The sequence below is a fragment of the Asparagus officinalis genome, chromosome 1 (genome assembly GCF_001876935.1).
Source record: "Asparagus officinalis chromosome 1, Aspof.V1, whole genome shotgun sequence".
NCBI lineage: Eukaryota > Viridiplantae > Streptophyta > Magnoliopsida > Asparagales > Asparagaceae > Asparagus > Asparagus officinalis.
The window spans coordinates 12,755,232-12,773,975 of NC_033794.1; the positions used below are offsets into that span (position 1 = coordinate 12,755,232).

At 37.6% G+C, this 18,744-nt stretch overlaps 2 protein-coding genes across 2 annotated transcripts in view; both read left to right on the forward strand.

Moving 5' to 3' along the window:
* Positions 1,743-10,813, forward strand: LOC109850476 (ruBisCO large subunit-binding protein subunit alpha). The gene is made up of 8 exons (XM_020420492.1): positions 1,743-1,961; positions 2,059-2,227; positions 2,782-2,903; positions 3,041-3,248; positions 3,465-3,610; positions 3,697-4,003; positions 8,327-8,778; positions 10,301-10,813. The coding sequence occupies exons 2-8, from the start codon at positions 2,113-2,115 to the stop codon at positions 10,592-10,594; spliced, it is 1,644 nt and encodes a 547-aa protein (XP_020276081.1). The 5' UTR covers positions 1,743-1,961; positions 2,059-2,112; the 3' UTR covers positions 10,595-10,813.
* The window catches only part of LOC109835364 (P-loop NTPase domain-containing protein LPA1-like), a 6,770-nt gene continuing 1,469 nt past the window's right edge, over positions 13,444-18,744 (forward strand). Inside the window, exons 1-5 of the mRNA XM_020403345.1 lie at positions 13,444-13,806; positions 14,594-14,913; positions 16,281-16,362; positions 16,650-17,072; positions 17,273-18,001. Coding sequence (XP_020258934.1) covers positions 13,645-13,806; positions 14,594-14,913; positions 16,281-16,362; positions 16,650-17,072; positions 17,273-18,001 — 1,716 coding nt within the window. The 5' untranslated portion in view covers positions 13,444-13,644. The remainder of the gene's footprint in view (positions 13,807-14,593; positions 14,914-16,280; positions 16,363-16,649; positions 17,073-17,272; positions 18,002-18,744) is intronic.

Genomic DNA, 18,744 nt, shown 5'->3' on the forward strand with positions numbered 1-18,744 from the left:
TTAGGTCTAAGTGGGATAATTATTCCAATGAGATAATTTTATCCTTTTGGGATATTTTAAATAAGGCAGAGACCATAAAATGAGATATGTTGGGATAATGTGATAATTTGAAGATTTGATTTAACAATTCACGTGTGATAATTAATAAAATGACACATTAGTAAAATATAATATTTATTTATCAATTAAATCTAAATTATTTATCCAATTAGTTTACTATATTATTTAGTATGTTGTTATAATACAATTTATTATTATATAGTAAATATAATATATTATACGACAGCTACTAATTAATTATAACTATGTTTAACATTATTAGCTAATATAATATATTATATTATAATATTGTGCTATATTGTATAATTATTGATATAATATACGAAGAATATATTTAATATGATATTTCTTAACATAATATTTAATCTAATATATCAGAATGTAATATTATATATTATAATGTATTGTATAAAATATTATAATATTTTATTTTGTTTAGATATAATATTATAAAATATTATATTATAATTACAATTATAACAATTTTGACAAGCCCCCTCCGTCCATCCTTTGGGCTGACAAGAAATAGTAGTGATGCATCAAATGTTAGTAAGCTTCCTATTTCATGTATCTAAGTAGCAATAAGTTAATTGGAAATGGTAAATACAAAGCAACAGCATACGTTAATCCTTCTATTGACTAAAAAGGTTAAAATTAATGTCACATTATTAAATTAGTTGATACAAATTAGAAAATGTAGATAACTTTACAAACACTTGATATGCAATGAAAACAAAATAGTTTTGTGACAAACATTAAAATCAAAATGCTTTCTCTACCAACCAAAAGCCGGCTATTGATTTGAAAAATCTATTTCCTACAATAAAATCCATATATTCAAATGACAAAGTTAAGAATAACTTCTAATACAAAATGTTGCGTGCAACATTTTCCCTCCAAAGTTTGTTGTACGAGAGCCTTGACTGAGAGCATGTTTGATAAGTGATCAGTGTGGTTTATTGATCACTTTAATATGTTTGACGAATAGTTTATTTTTGCTTGTAAGTCACCGAAAAATAAGATAGGGATACCTTACCTTATTTTCCAGTGGCTTGTGAGCCACAAGAGATGACCAAGCAAAAATGCCAAAATACCTGTTATTATTTTAGAAAATTATAAGTTCACATTTATCTCTCTCCAACTCCATTAAATGTTTTGTAGACATCTTGATAATAATGATGACTTATAAACCATCCAATTGCCCAACATTCTATTATTAAAAATAAATTATAATCAGCTAAATTGACCAATCATTTTTTACTTATAAACCGTTTTGACTTATAATTTATTTATAGTTTATAAGACAAGCAGATTATAATCCAAAGTAGCTAGACATGCTCTCAAATTAAGTGAGTAACTTAACGCTCACCTGAGGCCCAACCCTAATTTCCATACCTCTCTCTAATCATTAAGCAATGATGACATAAAAAAAAGAGAGAAAGGTCGAGAAGATGTAATCATCTAGAAACTCCGCTCTCATTCTCACCATAAAAGAAAACTCTCAATCTTCATCATAACTTTAAAGTTTCGGTGTAATAGCATTACACCTAGAGAAACTTAATTTGAGATTATGTTGAAGCTAACTCATGTTCGCAAATTAAGATTTCCGTCCCTCTCTAATCATTAGGCAATGATGATGACATAAAAAAGAGAGAAGCGTCGAGAAGACGGAATCATCTAGAAACTCCGCCCTCACTCTCACCACTTTACAAAAACCCTCCTGATACCCTAACCTCCTCTCTGCTCCCTTATCCTCGAATAAAAACCTCTCCTTCTTCAAAATCTCTCTCTCTCTCTCGCATCCCATTTCTTTTCTCAAAATAAAAATCTCGTTTTTCCAAAGAAATGGCGGCCGCGCCAACGCAGTCTCCACCGCCTCCATCCTCTCCATCCCTCGCCAGGTCCCTCTATTCTCACCATCTCCCTCTCTAAACCCCTTTAAAAGGTTTCTTTTGTACAATGAACTCAGTAATTTTGTGTAATTTTGTATTTGAGCAGGGAGTTTTGAGGAAGAACCGAGGTCAGAGACCTGGCAGTGCTAGTTTCAGGAGAATGGCGGTTAGGGCATCGGCCAAAGATGTGGCTTTCGATCAGAGATCAAGGTCCGCTCTCCAGGCTGGCGCCGATAAGCTCGCCGATGCCGTCGGGGTCACTCTCGGACCCAGAGGTATATGAATATTTTGCGTAGTTTTATTTTATCTCAATTTGGGGGAAATGTGGTAGTTTGTGAAAGATCGAATGAATATTGATGGTTATAGTTCTATCGAAAAGGGTTCTCTCTGCTAAATGGGAGGCTTAGGAGGAATGTTGTGGATAAAAGTTGAAGTCTTTAGCAATATTGCTACTTTTTTTTTTGTAGAATTTTGTGTTACTTTGATGGTCAATGACATGCAAATGGCACTAAGAAGCAGTTCATAGGGAAGTTTATATCATTTTCGTGATTTCAGATGTCGAAGTAAAAATAGTTATACAGGATTGTTATGCATCTTGATGCACCTGTTATCGGAGTTTCCAGATGCTTTCTGCATCCTCTTTCACATCCTAACCAATAGTTTGGTTTTATGAATGTTTCATCTCCATGGTTGGATATTCTTTTTGGATGAAAAGATGCATTTGACTTTTAGTAGAGCAATTATCAGTACAATTTTTTTAAGGAATTGGTATGGCATGTTGTTTCATGGCTTATTAGTGGATGCTTATGTGGCGTTTATCAATTTGAAGGGAGGAATGTTGTCTTGGATGAGTATGGGAACCCCAAAGTGGTGAATGATGGGGTCACTATTGCTCGGGCCATTGAGCTTTCTGATCCTATGGAGAATGCTGGTGCAGCTTTGATAAGAGAGGTGAGTGGTCGCTCTGAACCATTTTCCTTTGCCATGCCCCTTAGTTTATTTGGGTTGAATATGCTACTTCTTCTTGGTGGCTTTTTTGGTGTTATACTTGGATTTCTGTTGGTGATGTTTTTTTATTTTTGTCAAAGGTTGCAAGTAAGACCAATGATTCTGCTGGTGATGGCACCACAACTGCATCTGTTCTTGCCCGAGAAATCATCCAACTGGGTTTGCTAAATGTTACTTCTGGTGCTAATCCTGTTAACATTAAAAAGGGCATTGACAAAACTGTTCAGGGGTTAGTAGAAGAGCTTGAAAAGAAAGCACGGCCTGTAAAGGGTCGTGGTGATATCAAAGGTGATATTTTGTTTCACCACTGATTCTGAAATTGTGATCATAGTTTGCAAGTTGCTTTGCGTTGAACTGTGTTTATTGCTGCAGACTGTGATCTTTTTCTCTTCTAAAAATAAAATAAAATAAAATAAAATAATACACACAACCCAAACACATTAAGAGTTTATTACAATATAATATACTAAAATTAAAATTAGTTTTGTTTCGCTCTTTCTGTAGCCATTGCTTCTATCTCAGCTGGTAATGATGAGTATGTGGGTGAGATGATTGCTGATGCTATTGATAAAGTCGGTCCTGATGGTGTTCTATCTATTGAATCTTCATCATCGTTCGAGACAACTGTTGATGTCGAGGAGGGAATGGAGGTTTGTCTCGTTTAAATCATTGATTTGCTGGCCCAAATTCTCCATAGTTCATGTCATGATAAGTCCTTTTTGAACTTTACTTGCAGATTGATCGAGGCTATATCTCCCCGCAATTTGTCAATAACCCTGAAAAGTTGATTGTGGAATTTGAGAATGCCAAGGTTTTAGTAACTGATCAGAAAATTTCTTCGATAAAGGAAATAATACCGTTGTTGGAGAAGACCACTCAATTACGAGTTCCGCTTCTAATCATTGCTGAGGATGTGACTGGTGAGGCATTGGCCACCCTCGTTGTCAACAAATTGAGAGGTATTCTTAATGTTGCTGCAATTAAAGCACCTGGTTTTGGTGAGAGACGGAAGGCTCTTCTTCAAGATATTGCTATTGTAACAGGTAAGTTTTTATTAGGGTGCTTTTACAAGCCCTTGATTGCTCTTCAAGTATCTTTGTTACCATGAAGTGTTGTCAACCTGCAATTTTCATTTAGTATAAGTCTTCTGTTAGCTTAGTTGTTCCTTTGAATTTCTTTCGTCTATGTTTCTGAAAATGTAGAACTTTTCTTTCCTCTGAACTGCTCCTTATTTACTTACTCTTGATTCTCGGTACTTTCGAATCTGCTCATTTGTATTCAAGATTCAATTTACTTTATGTTGATTTTTTTTTCTAGGTGTGCTTTCTATCTTGGACCTTTAATATAGATCAATCATGAGTGTTAGGATTGTGTCTTTGATTCTTTGTATAACTTTATGAGAATTAGATAGGATTAGAGATCTATCATGATTAGAAGATTGTGTCTCATCATGATTAGGAGTTTGAATCTCATTCTAGTTGGGAAGTTAGGCTAGAGATAGGGTTTTAGTTTTCCTATATATATTCTTCTATTGTTGGAGGAAAAACCAAGTAGAAGAGAGAGAATCAATATTCTTGTAATCTAGGGTTAGCAGAGGGCGTAGCCTAATTCAAGAATATTGTGTGAGAGACAAAGAGTTTCGTAGGCTTTGTCCGTGCAAAATATTACATCATTGGTTGAGGGTTTCACAGTTTTTGTACGTTCAAAAGATTGTAAGAAAAGAGCTTTGGAGAGAATATGAGAGTTGATTATGTATGTGAGGTTGAGAGATTGAGAGTCGAGAGTTGAGTGGTTTCTCTTGTAATTCTCCCTGATACATAGTGGATTTCTCGTATGGTTGCTCGTGGACGTAGGTCGAAGTTGATCGACTGAACCACGTAAATCTCAGTGTTCTTTTTTTTATTGTGGTTGTTTAATATCTTGTTGATTGTGGGTTGGTTTTCGAGTTGCGGAGATCATAGTATGCGGGGAGACTACAATCCCCAACAAGTAGTATCAGAACGACGATGATGGATTCGGGAGCGTGTTTACAAGATATGTGTTGTACAAAAGTGAAGATCGAAGGCATTACAAGAATCAAGATGAAAAAAAGAAGAAAAAAGAGAAGGGACAGTGATTGCTGGCGGGAGGATCTACGGTAGCTGATCGGCCGAAAGAGAGTGTTGGAGGGATGCAATGTCTGACGGTAAAGTATGCAAGCGACTGTAGCTGTGAGTCGCGGTGTCGAGGACGTTCTACTAGTCATTGACAGAGGGCTTGCACCGGCAAAGGACTTATGTGGAGACGGTTTGGCAGCGAGAGGAGCAGGCAACAACAAGTTGGCGGAGTTGTTTGAAAGAATTCTCGAGAGGGCTTCGATTGTCTCTGTTTGAGAAAAACACTTGAGGAGAAGCCATGTCACCAAAACTCATGTGTGGCAAGGAAAGAAGTAGTAAAAGAGAAAGAAAGTGCACGGGGCACGTGAGGTGACTATGGACGTGGATGAGTACTGCAAACATGCGTGAGAAGGAACCTTTTATTTGAAAGAAATCATGTGGGCAGTTGTGGTGTTTGGTGTTCAGGATGAGATCGAACGGTCTAGAATGATTAGTGAGTAGATGGCTAAATCGATGGCGGATTTTGGCGATCTAGCAGTCGATTCCTAGGTTTTGGAGTGTTTTGAACACGATGGGAGGGTTTAATTTTTCAGATTTTCCTCAGATTGGTCAGAAAGTGCTGATAAGTGTTGATGGTGGTAACGAGATAGATCTGATAGCAGATAGGCAAACGAGTATGCGACGGATGAGACTGGTGTAGAGAATCAAATATGATTCTAGCTGTAGAGTTGTCAGCATATAATTATTCAGAGTCATCGCGGGAGCAGGAGTTGTTTGTGTGTAGACTTGAGAAAGATAATGCCAGATTAGGTGGAGCTTGCAAGCAAACACGACAGAGTGACACACATACTGATGGAGATGGTGACATTGGACTTGAAGACAATGAGCGTTCATATTTGGTTCAAGCCAAGTGATAGAGAAAATAGAAGCATTCGCCTCGTAGTGTGTAGTAGAAGAGGTACAATCATATGATTCGAGACGAGCGATGCAGGTGGAGTACGAGGACAGCAAGTGGAAAAAGGCTACTGTCAAGTTCAGTTTGGGAGGAGAAGCATGATTGAATTGCTTCTAATGTTAGAGGTGGCGAAGATCTCTTGGTGTACATAAGAGAGGTGGAGGCGCCACGGCGAAGCAGATGATAGCGAGGGTCACGAGACGTCCCAGTTGGAGTGTAGATGCTTCGATTTGAAGTGTAAAAGATAAAATACGCTAGCAGGAGAGGCAAAGTTTCAAGATAAGGATGATAATTCAGGGAGTTTAGGAATCAAATTCAAGGTAGATATTGGTGGGATTGTGTATTTGATTCTTTGTATAACTTCATGAGAATTAGATAGGGTCAGAGACCTATTATGATTAGGAGATTGGGTCTCATCATGATTAGGAGTTTGAATCCCATTCTAATTAAGAAGTTAGGCTAGAGATAAGGTTCTGATTTTTCTATATATATTCTTCTATTGTTGGAGGAAAAACCAAGCAGAAGAGAGTCAATATTCTTGTAATCAAGGGTTAGCAGAGGGCGTAGCCTGATTGAAGAATATTGTGCGAGAGGCGAGGGTTTCGTAGTCTTTATCCGTGTAAAAGATTATATCATTGGTTGAGGGTTTCACAGTCTTTGTCCGTTTAAAAGATTGTAAGAAAAGAGCTTTGAAGAGAATATGAGAGTTGATTATGTATGTGAGGTTGAGAGATTGAGAGATGAGAGTTGAGTGGTTCCTCTTGTAATCCTCCCTGATACATAGTCGATTTCTCGTATTGTTGCCCGTGGACGTAGGTCGAAGTTAATCGATCGAACCACATAGATCTTGGTATTCTTTCTTCTTCATTGTTGTTGTTTAATATCTTGTTGATTGTGGGTTGGCTTCCGAGTTGCGGAGATCGTAGTAGGCGGGGAGACTACAATCCCCAACAAGTATGAGCATAAAGTAATTGATCGTAGAGAGTTCTTTCTTGATTATAATAATTGTCTGTTGAAGGAATTGCACTACTTTGAAGTGGAGATAAATTTTTAGACCCTTTTAGTCTGTGTAAATTGATTCCAGTATTTGCTAACATATTCTACTTTGGCGATGGAGTCAAATAAAAAGGTGGAATTGCTTGAACTTGGGTTTGTTTATAGTGGACTTGGACGCAATGTTTCGACACCTGAATCAATGGACTTGATTTCCCTCTGTCTTTAAGACAGTATATGCCCCAATATCTGCGAGGGTGCCCCCAAGATAATTCAGGTCGATCACTGGTTGTCAGCTAAAAGATCATTCCGAAGCTTCCATCGACATGGAGATACTAGAAGATAGATTTACAAGAGATTGTCTCTTTTGGAGATAGAAATCAAAGAGTGCTTTCTTTCTTTTTCTCCTTTCTTTTTCCCCCCCCCCCCCCCACACCCCCCCCCAAAAGTAATTGCCTAGATTTTCCCCTTTCTGGCCTGTCAAACTGCAGTTTTTGTGCAGTTTTGCAGTTTTTCAAACTGCAGAATGCGGTTTCTTCAACTGCAGAAATGCAGTTTTCTACTGCAGTTTTCTGCTGCAGTTTTGCAGAATTCAAAACTGAAACTATGCATATTATTTTGTTCAAATAATATTGAAAATTCCAACATGAATTACCATTGTAATTTTTTTATTAGGATAACTTAGGAGAGTGTGAAAGGCAGCAACAAATGACTTAATTCATCGTTGGAAATATTGTAGAAAAATGGATATCCAGATATATACCCTGTTCATCTAAGTTAATTTAGTTGCCTTTCTGATATAATGGCTAATCATCATTGATATGATCGTATCCTATAGTATCTTCAATACTATTGTAACTTCATATTATGGTAGTATCTCCGTATCTAATAGTGTTTTATCTATATCCATATCTGATAGATGATACAGGATATGGATATGTATATGCACATACCAATCTGTTTTCATCCTGAGGACGGTGTTATTCCTAAATGAACATAGATTGATGAGGCTAAAAAGGTATGGTTGTAGTCAAGTTAACATAGGAAATGACCATTGCAAACCCACTACTGCTGCTGCAACATGTAAATTTCTTCAATCTTCACTTGAGCATCGGTAACTTTTTGAACCGTGGTTGGAAAATATAATTTTCCCTATAATGTCATTACTTGTGAAATCTGATTATTATACTTTTTATTTTAAAATGCACTGGTGATGCAAGTGTTCAATTGGATCAGAAGTTTCAAATGAAAGCTGTTCATTAGCAAATTATTTTTCTGGTCAAAATCATGACTGATTAATTTATCTCCTTTTTCTTTTGTAGGAGCTGAGTTCCAAGCCAAAGATCTAGGTTTGCTGATAGAGAACACACAAGTGGAGCAGCTTGGCACAGCAAGAAAAATCACAATCTCTCAGAGCTCCACGACCATCATTGCAGATGCAGCAACCAAAGACGAGATTCAGTCCAGAATCGCGCAAATAAAGAAAGAGCTTGCAGAGACTGATTCTGTTTATGATACTGAGAAGCTTGCAGAGAGAATTGCTAAGCTATCTGGTGGTGTTGCAGTCATTAAGGTTGGTGCTGCTACGGAGACAGAGCTTGAAGACCGCAAGCTCCGGATAGAGGATGCTAAAAATGCCACTTTTGCTGCTATAGAGGAAGGCATTGTACCTGGTGGAGGTGCTGCTTATGTACACCTCTCTACTTGTGTTCCTGCTATAAAGGATAAGTTAGTAGATGCTGATGAGCGTCTTGGTGCTGACATTATTCAAAAGGTTAGCAAGAAATAATTTCTACTTACTTGCTCATACAGAAGCCACAGGTTAGGTCAAAGTTCCTTTTTTTATGCGAATACTTACATCCCGGTACCTTGTGATATGATGTAATTACACAGACAATTCTGAGGTATGTGTATCTACATGGATAACCTTGAGATTACTGCTGAGATTATATGGCTATTGAAAGAAATATTAGTGTTGCTCAGTGTTACCCGTGCAAATTCGGTTAGTAATATCAGGTTATCCGTGTAGATACATAAACCCCAGGTCACCTGTGTAATTATACTAAACCACAAGTTACTGGGATAAATAATCCTTTTATATATTATGCCTGCTATATTTAATAACTGATTTAATGTCGCAAGCTGAAGCAGGTTGCTTAGACTACGAATTAGTATTTGGTTGAATCTAGTAAAATTTGTTGTGAAGGTTATTCATTTTTTCGTTGATATTTCGGTCTGCCTTAATTTCAACATGTTGCAACTTGCAATGCAACTATTTGTACCGCGTTGAAAATTGTGTAACTAGCTGAGGTTTGAATCCTCATCTTTGTAGTAGTCACCTGTCAATGTGGACAAGTATCAGTGCAAGCTTGTTACATTGAAATATAAGCAGCATAGAGTAGGATTATTGATAATGACTGGGAACATGTTGGTATATGCCAAAAGCAACTGGATAGGGTTCGATGTATTTTTGTTTTCGGAAACCAGAGATTTTGTTTGAACTGCTTCGTTTCCATTATATTACGAACAGAAACAAGAACGACAGGGCCTTCTCCTTGAAAAGTTTGGGGTTGGTTACATCTACCCTTGGGCTACATTCAGCTCTTTATTTAAAGATCGTTGGTTAAAATAGCAACCATCATTTTTAATTGCTTAAATTCGTTCTATATGTGGTCTGTCCGGAGTCCTCATTTCTCTGTCAACTTCGATGATATTCATACGTGGCTACGTGCATTTCCCCTCTTCCTTTTAGCACATGCAAGTATCTCTCCTGTGGTCCTCCCTTATTCATTGTTAGTTGAGCTCTTTGAATTTCCTGTTGGTGGGTTCATTTCTTATTCATCTTTGCTTCATGGTACAACCCCTTTGTAAACTATTGAGGTGTACAATGAAGATCTTTGTCTTGTCAGGTCTGTATTTTATAGTATGGTGTTATTTGCAGGATAGACCACTGTGTAGTATCTCTGTATTAAACTTATCACCCCTCTAGTTTTATAGCTGTAGATAGACCCTTGAGTAACACTCTTTTCATCCTCAGGAGAAAGAATAAACACAACAAAACATGCACACCAGGGTATAAGGGTCAAAAAAATCTCACTGAAGGGAATCAATCTGCAAGAATAAAACTGAAGGGATAGTAAGTTCAACATGACTATATTATAGGGGACAACCCTATGTTATAGGAAACAATTATTCAGTGAGACAAGAGGACGCACTCACCTTGTTACTTTTCTTTTTTTTTTAATGTGGTTCTTTAAAAGTTCATACATTAATCTTTTTTTTTTTGGACTTGACAGGCACTAGTGGCACCTGCATCTCTGATAGCTCGCAATGCTGGAGTCGAAGGAGAAGTGGTAGTCGAGAAAATAAAGGACAGCGAGTGGGAAGTTGGATACAATGCAATGAACGACAAGTATGAGAATCTCGTTGAAGCTGGTGTAATCGATCCGGCCAAAGTGACGAGATGTGCGCTTCAGAATGCTGCGTCTGTCGCTGGGATGGTTCTTACTACCCAGGCCATAGTTGTGGAGAAGCCCAAACCTAAGGCTCGTCCTGTGGCTGAACCTGCACCAGGCCAACTTGCTATTTAAGTCTTGGGGTCATTTTGAGGTGAGATAATTAAAGGCGGCTACCTTGCATATTCTTGTTTAGAGGTAGAGTTATAATATTTCTGCGGTTAATTTCCTTGGAATTCACTAATTTGAATGTAATCATCTATGAGAACTGGGTACTATAATTGGTTCTTTCTAATATCTGCAGCAAAAAATTTTGATTCTAGTATGTGATTCCGAGTGAGATTGATGTGCTTCTGTTTGAGTTGTACCGATTTTCTGATCGTGGTTGTGCACTGTGTGCTGGAATAGTTACGTGGTCACTTTATTGCAAATTTATCTCCCTAACTGTTTATTAATAGGTGCTTATTGTGAACTGAAACTCAATTGTCTGAAAGAAAACTATTAAGAGAGTGTTTCGAAAAAATGCATTGTCTTATAATCGTTTGTTTGGCTGGAAGTTCAGTTGTAAATTGATGTCTAATTACTAGGGGCTTATTTAGTCTAGATACCAGTTCGGATATGATACTTATCATATCTTTATCCATTTACTCATGTTGGGTTTGGATATACCTTGGTAAAAAAAATTATATCCGTATTCGCTAAAATCGGATACAGATACGGATATACATGCGGATATATAAAGGGATATACATGCGAATACAAAAGGACATGAGAAAACTAGATAATACTTAAAAATAATAGGGTTCATCTGTTCATGTCACCAAAAGAATTTATTAATATGTTCATTGTATCTCAAAAGCTAAGATTAGACATTTCGATCATCAAAATTAATCTCAAATCCATAATCTAAGGATTAGAACTATTATAATAGTATGACTAATATGTTTTTAGATATTTCAAATACGGATCCAAACATTTCACTATAAAACCATATCCGTAACCATATCCTATCGGTTATTTTGAGTAACCATATTTGTATCCTAACAGACACAGTTACAGATATTTCCTCGAATACGGATACAGTTTATAGATTATTTGATATGGTTGGGAACCAAGGAAAAGTGCCCGGTATAAATGCTGCCTTCAAGCTATATATTTTGCTAACTCCACTCGCAAACAATGTCTTAAAAGAAATTTTAAGGAAAGACTTTTGGTTATTGAGTCGGTTATTCAAATCGCGTGTGAAGTATTCGGTTTCTCTCAGAGAAGGTTCAATTACTTTTGTTCTTCTCTTCTCTTCCTATTTTAAGGGATCAGATTAGGCCATAAAAATTTTCGATTATCATGATAACGGTCTTTAAGACAGCAGTGATTGTCGTGATTTTCATGATAATAATAAAAATCTTGCGTGGTGTAATCTTATCTCTTGAAATTGTGTTGTTATGCTGGAGAAGAATAACTACCCTGATTCAATAGATTCTATCTGCACCATTTACGCATTTTGAAAAATAATAAGCAAAATGGACTTTTTGTTAAAAAAAAAAAAAGCAAAATCGGCCTCTTTTGTAAAAAGAGGTTGACTTTGCAAAATATATGTAAGTTTTAAAATACACGGGACTAGTAGTTCCGTATATTCAGTTTTTATTAATTAACTCTTAAGGATTTCAGCACAAAGTTATTTTAGATTAATCGTAATTAAGGACCACTAATTACTCAGGACTATTAATACCATGTATTTTAAAGTCAAATATTTTACAAAATCGACTTGGCCAAAAAGATGTCCATTTTGCTAAATTTTTCATAAAATGGTTGGTTTTACTTATTATTTTTCAAAATGGGTCTTTTTTTAAAAAAATCTCATTATTACCCCCTTAAATATTTTACTGGAAATTAAAACCCCTAAAGTCACATGGTGAGAACGGTAAAATTGCAAATAACATCCCTCCTCGGATCCAAAATAGTTAAACGGGTGAGACTAGTGAAGATACAGATGAGAGGGGGCTGTCTGCAATTGCAAGTAACACCCTCTACTTCGCAACTTGTAAATTGTCATCGGTCAATATAAAGTCCATGAATTACCAAATTACCCCGCAAATTATTTATGCCTCTATCTATTTAACCGCCAAACCCCTTCCCTAATCTCCTTCTCCATCCTATGTACATCCCCTAACACCAAACAATCCATCCACCAAACAACTTATCGCCACGTGTAAGGCAGTCCCTCTTAGGACTGTTTGGATCTATTTTTTTGATCGGTAAAAGGGAAGAAAACTGTCAAAATATCAGCTTTTTGATAGCTTTCCCCCAAAATCGCTACGGCCCCGTTTGTTTTTCTCTTTAGAGAGGTGAATCACTGCCACAATTCTGACCAGCTTTCAAGCCAAAACGCCTCATTTTGAGACGTTTTGGCTTGAAAGCTGCCACAATTCTGACAAGTCAGAATTGTGACAGGGATTCACCTCTCAAAAGAAAGAAACAAATGGGGCCTACGTTTTTTATAGAGACGATTTTGGGAAAAAGCTGTTAAAAAACTGACATTTTGGCAGCTTTCCCTCTCTTTTTCCCTTCCAAAAACCGGAACCAAACAGAACTTTAGCTCCAGCTGTCAGTAAAAGAGCTGTCAACTCAATTTGAGACGTTTTGGCTTGAAAGCTGCCACAATTCTGACAAGTCAGAATTGTGACAGGGATTCACCTCTCAAAAGAAAGAAACAAATGGGGCCTACGTTTTTTATAGAGACGATTTTGGGAAAAAGCTGTTAAAAAACTGACATTTTGGCAGCTTTCCCTCTCTTTTTCCCTTCCAAAAACCGGAACCAAACAGAACTTTAGCTCCAGCTGTCAGTAAAAGAGCTGTCAACGTGGACACAACAGAGAACGGCTCCAAAATTCGACGCTTTAGTTAACCAGAGCGCTTCATCAATTAATACAGAGGAGAGAGAAAGAGAAGAGAGAGAGAGAGAGAGCTTAAGTTGGCAGGTGGAGCTCGAGCAGAGCTGATGCGTGGAAACGGTGACGTCGCGTTCGAAGCTCGAGGGGAACAAAAACCCCAACACGCCATCGATGATCGATCTCCTCTTCTCGCCGTTCGATCGGTTTCGAGATCGTACAGGTTCTGTTCTTCGACCTGCATGCATTGGTGCATTTCCCTTCTGGGTCTCTAGGGTTTGGTTTTGGTGAGGAGCGATGAAGGCGCCGGCGGAGGCCTCGAAGCTTCTCTACGTCGTTGTGGTTGACGGTGACGATGGTGATGGCGAGAAGAGAGAGCGTGGTTCGTTTCGGTACACGCGCTCGGTGCTCCAGAGCACGCTCCAGCTCATGGGCTGCAAGGCTCGCCACGCCTTCAAGGTCTCTCTCTCTCTCTCTCTCTCTCTAGGGTCTTGCGTGAAAAGTTACCGTATTTTTTGTTCTAGGGTTACTTGCATAGTCTCCATGAACTATGCTTTACTAGTACGGTCTCAGGTATTAAATATGCATCCAAATGATATCAATTATTGGATTATTGAACTTCGTGATTTGTGCACTGATCTGAGGGCTGAAATTCCATGAACGTAAACAGTTTGAAAATTTGACATAGGATTATACTTATTGTAGTTGTGTCCATTTACTGATTACGATTGATACATGTGTACAGCTTTGATAGAATTTGATAGGGTTCGTTAAGTAGTAGAACTACGCCAAAGTCGAATATAGAGCAGAGAATCTATGGATGGGGTAAGCAGAAATATTTACAGATATAAAATGATTAGAAGGAGAACTTATGAGATTACTAAGTAGGTCATGTGATAGAAAAGACGCTCAAAATAATAAATCTCTTTAATAAGAGCCAACATTGATCATCAAAATTAACCTCAAATATTCATTAATAGTTTCGACTATCTGCTCGACCGATACATATGTTCGAATAAGTGGATATGGGCCGGATACAGATATTTAATAGCCCCATTCTTTCCTATCGAATACGACTAGGGATATATCCATAGATATATGTTTTCATCTATGGTCGTGATACATACAAAAATGTATAAATTTGCCTTGGCTTTAGCAACGGATTTTATCAATTTGATGAAATTAATTGTTTTAATAGATGTTTTTTATTAAAAAAAAACTAAATTTCCAATTCCCCCCTTCTCAGATGAGCAGAAGGGTATTTGAAGTGATAAAGACTGAAATGTCCGGGGTTAATGCTTTACCTGACAACAAGACGAGGTCAGGCGATTTGGGAAGGCCTCTTCATGGTAAGCTAGATGAATGGAGCCGAGATGGGGAGGATTACCATATTGGCCTGAATAAAGAGAATGTGGAGGAAAGCAACACAATACCGTTTGAGTTGTATAAGAGGCAGACAACCGTAGTTGTTCCAAGAGAGGTCTTCTTGAAGGTTACTTGTGATGCTCTTTCATTGTATAAGTATGTTGGGCCCAATCAAAGGGCTGACCTCATTTTGGCTTGCAGGTATAATTTATCTTTACTACCATCTTATACTGATTTAGTCCATGATTTAACCTGGGAATGTTAATTGCTCCTGTTGATTCATCGCTACCATGCCCATGTGTACTTCATGTCTTTGTTCAACGAATTCGTGATTTTTTTTTTCTGATTTTGGAATTGGAAGTGGTTTGGGATGGATGCTGACATTCATGACCAAAGCAGCTGTTATAGCTTCTTAACAAGGTTAATGTTGATTCCAGTAGGATCGCATGATTCTCTTGTTACTATATGCAAAGTAATTTGAATGGTCTCTGTCAAAATTTAAACACAGAGAAATACCAACATAAGTTTTGTTTGTCTACTTTGTATTGTGTTTCTGTTCCTGGAGTTCTGTTTTAGTTTATTTGATGCATGTTATTAACAATGTGATTTCTGTTTCTACCCTTAGATCCTAATACTGTGCCAACATACTGATAAAGAATTATTTTTATTGATCTAGAGGCTACTTCAAGCCTTCGTGATAGTGCTCTGCTGTTTCAAGTGAGCCAATTTTCCATTGTGCCTTCAACCACATAATTAGTCATGCATACGACCATATGCCTATTATGGAAAAAGTTAGAGAACATCATTTTTTTTTCATTCAATTGCCTGACTAATTTAGTGTTGGTGGAAGCGTGATAAGCATTTTCTATAGGGGATAAAGAAAAACTGTGCACTTCGCCTAAGCACTTTACCGTGTGTTTTGCATGTATTCATTGTTTATGATCCACTGGATTATATTAGACTATCTGTATTCTCACATGCCGGCCACGAAATACATCCGCAGAAAGTATTTGCACCTCTCCTTTGAGATAATTTCTAATGCAGAGGATCTAGCAATATCGATGTATTCCTTGGTCGAGTCACTTTGATTCTGACTCAAATGTAGGTATCACAATCTCATTAATTGCATCTTTAGTATGTCAATCTTTATGTAACTATATTGGTGTTTGTTTAAAACTTTATTTCTGCTACTCAACTTTTAGCTAGTCGCCATGCAAGTAACTTGATGGATGTTATATTTGGATGCTAAAGAGCTGATATTTCTATTAGCTTAGAATTGTAATTTGACCCAATAGGGTCCAGCCGAGTTGGTAAGCTATCTATGAGTAGTACACCAAGATCTTAGGTTCGACTCTCTAGGGGAGCACCACAGGAAATTAATTTTCTGGAATACTTGAGGCCATGCGTTAAGGGTGCCCTTAGCCACACCCAGAGGTTTGAAACAACCCATGGTCTGAAGGATTGTTGAGAAGTTCCCTCGTCAAACCAAAAAAACAGAATTAAATTATATTTTGGTGTTGCTGTTATGTTACCTTAAAATTTCTCATTATACTTTCTCAATATTCCAGAATTCGAGAAAGGAAGGAATCTGTGACAGTTCTTTTATGTGGTACCAGCGGGTGTGGAAAATCTACTTTGTCCTCTCTGTTGGTAAGTTATTCCTGTGTTTCTCTTTCGTAAACCTGTGCTATATATTTTCTCAAAAAAAAAAAAAAACTTGTGCTATACATTGTAATTTTGTATATAAGAATGTTTCATAAGTAATATGGTTTGTTGGATTTCGCCTTCAAAGTCCAAGGTACACACTTCGTCATCATCATCACACACTTACATGTACTTAAAAAGCATTTTTAGGAAGTATTTTGCATGTAGTGTATATGTGTATTAAAGCATGTACTACATGATTTTATCCTTTTTGGTTGAATATATCCAAACAGGGAAGTAGATTAGGGGTGACAACTGTGATATCAACCGATTCAATACGCCACATGATGAGAAGTTTCGCAGATGAAAAACAAAACCCTCTCCTTTGGGCTTCAACATACCATGCAGGAGAATGCTTAGATCCTGTGGCGGTAGCAGAAGCAAAGGCTAAACGACAAGCAAAGAAACTTGCTGGTGTTCCTCATCCAATCATCACAGAAGATCTTTCCGCTGGATCTTCGAATGAAAAATCAGGTGTCCAACGCCTACAACAAGTCCCAGCAACGGAGTTAATTAGCAAAAAGCAAATGGCTATCGAGGGATTTAAAGCACAGAGCGAGATGGTCATTGACAGCCTTGACAGGTTGATTACTGCATGGGAAGATAGAAAAGAATCCGCTGTTGTCGAGGGTGTCCACCTAAGCCTTAATTTTGTGGTGCGTAACTTATTAATATTCACTGTGATATTAAATTCTCATACATATTCACTGTGTGTCCGGTTAAAAAAATTTCAGTTCTTTTCTAAGAAGGATAAATGAGTCAAGGTTTTGGTATAAAATTTTCTTTGTTTCTGCTCTAGCCAATTTCGAGGAATTTGTATGCACATTGCTGATTTCTTCTGTTGCATTTTTCCTAGATGGGTCTCATGAAGAAGCATCCTTCAATAATACCATTTATGATTTACATCGCAAACGAGGAGAAACACAAGGAAAGATTCACAGTGCGCGCAAAATACATGACACTAGACCCATCAAAAAATAAATACATCAAATACATCCGAAACATCAGAACAATTCAAGAGTACCTATCAAACAGAGCCGACAAGCATCTAGTGCCCAAAATCAACAACACAAATGTTGATCGAAGTGTGGCAGCTATTCACGCCACAGTATTCAGCTGCCTAAGGAGACGAGAGGCAGGTGAACACTTGTATGATTCAGCCACAAATACAGTACCCATCGTACACGAAGAGTATAGAAATCAGTGCGCTGCAAATTCTCTGAGCTCGAAGGGGATGTTTCAGTTGATTCAGAGGAAAGGGTCTTCGAGGCATTTTATGGCTCTTCTTAATACAGATGGCTCTGTTGCTAAAGCTTGGCCTGTTGAGTCTAATGATGGCAACAGTAGGTCAATATCTCAAGGACCAGTGTATGGCCCATTACAAATTGCTAAGGCAGAATCAGTAAACCTTCAGTTTGGTAATTTTGGGATCAGTGCTTGGCCCGATGATGCATGTGGTACTAGTCGTGCTGGAAGTCACACTGAAAGTGTTGATGAATCGAGGGCTGATGGTATGGATTCTGGAAGTAGATACTTTTCCTCTTGTTGCAGTTCTCCGAGGTTTTCGGATGTACCTGCCAAGGAAGTAAGTCTCACCGCCTTCATCAAAATTATTGTTATCTTGGACGTTGATGCTCACTATCCAAAACTAGAGCTTGCAGTTCTTTGGGTTAATTGCCGATAGACCTCCTGTACTATCACTCAATTGCAGATAGGCCCCATGTAGTTCTATTGTTGCGGTCAGACCCATTGTACTATCGCCTGGTTGCGGATAGACCTGCTGCCTGAACTTTTCTTAGACTCATTTACCCTCACGAGGTCTATTTGTCAAAAAATATGTTTTTAGAGGGTAAAAGAGTCAAAAAATTCTACTTCAGAAGCCTATCTGCAAAATAGAACTACAAGGGCCTATCTGCAATTGGGTGATAGACTCATAGTGCAGGGGATCTATTAGCAATTGACCATTTATTTTTTGGTGACATGCCCACATTGTTTGCTCGACAGACTTCCTCTTATGTGTATACATGTGCACGAATCGTAGTTTATTCCATCTACTTCCTTGAGTGTGCATTTAGTTTGAAATAAATATTGTTCTATTTTCCCAATGGGATTAGCTCCTCTTTTATTTGTATGATAAATGGATTGAGGAGCCACGCATGAATATGCTGGTTCTCATGTCTGTCACGAGCCTAACGGTCATTATTTTCTGTGCCGACGCGCATTTTATGTGACCTCTTGATTTGGATTTGTCGTTTAGAAAAGCTGTGTTTGTTTTCTCAACCATTCTTTTGATTTGTCTTTTGCAGCTTCATGTCCACCCTAACCCCC

Excerpts from the sequence above, each read along its gene's own strand:
- LOC109850476 (XM_020420492.1), top strand. The coding sequence starts at position 2,113 with ATGGCGGTTAGGGCATCGGCCAAAGATGTGGCTTTCGATCAGAGATCA. Across the intron at positions 2,228-2,781 it reads GGTCACTCTCGGACCCAGAG|GGAGGAATGTTGTCTTGGAT; the intron begins GTATATGAATAT and ends ATCAATTTGAAG. Across the intron at positions 3,249-3,464 it reads GGGTCGTGGTGATATCAAAG|CCATTGCTTCTATCTCAGCT; the intron begins GTGATATTTTGT and ends CTCTTTCTGTAG.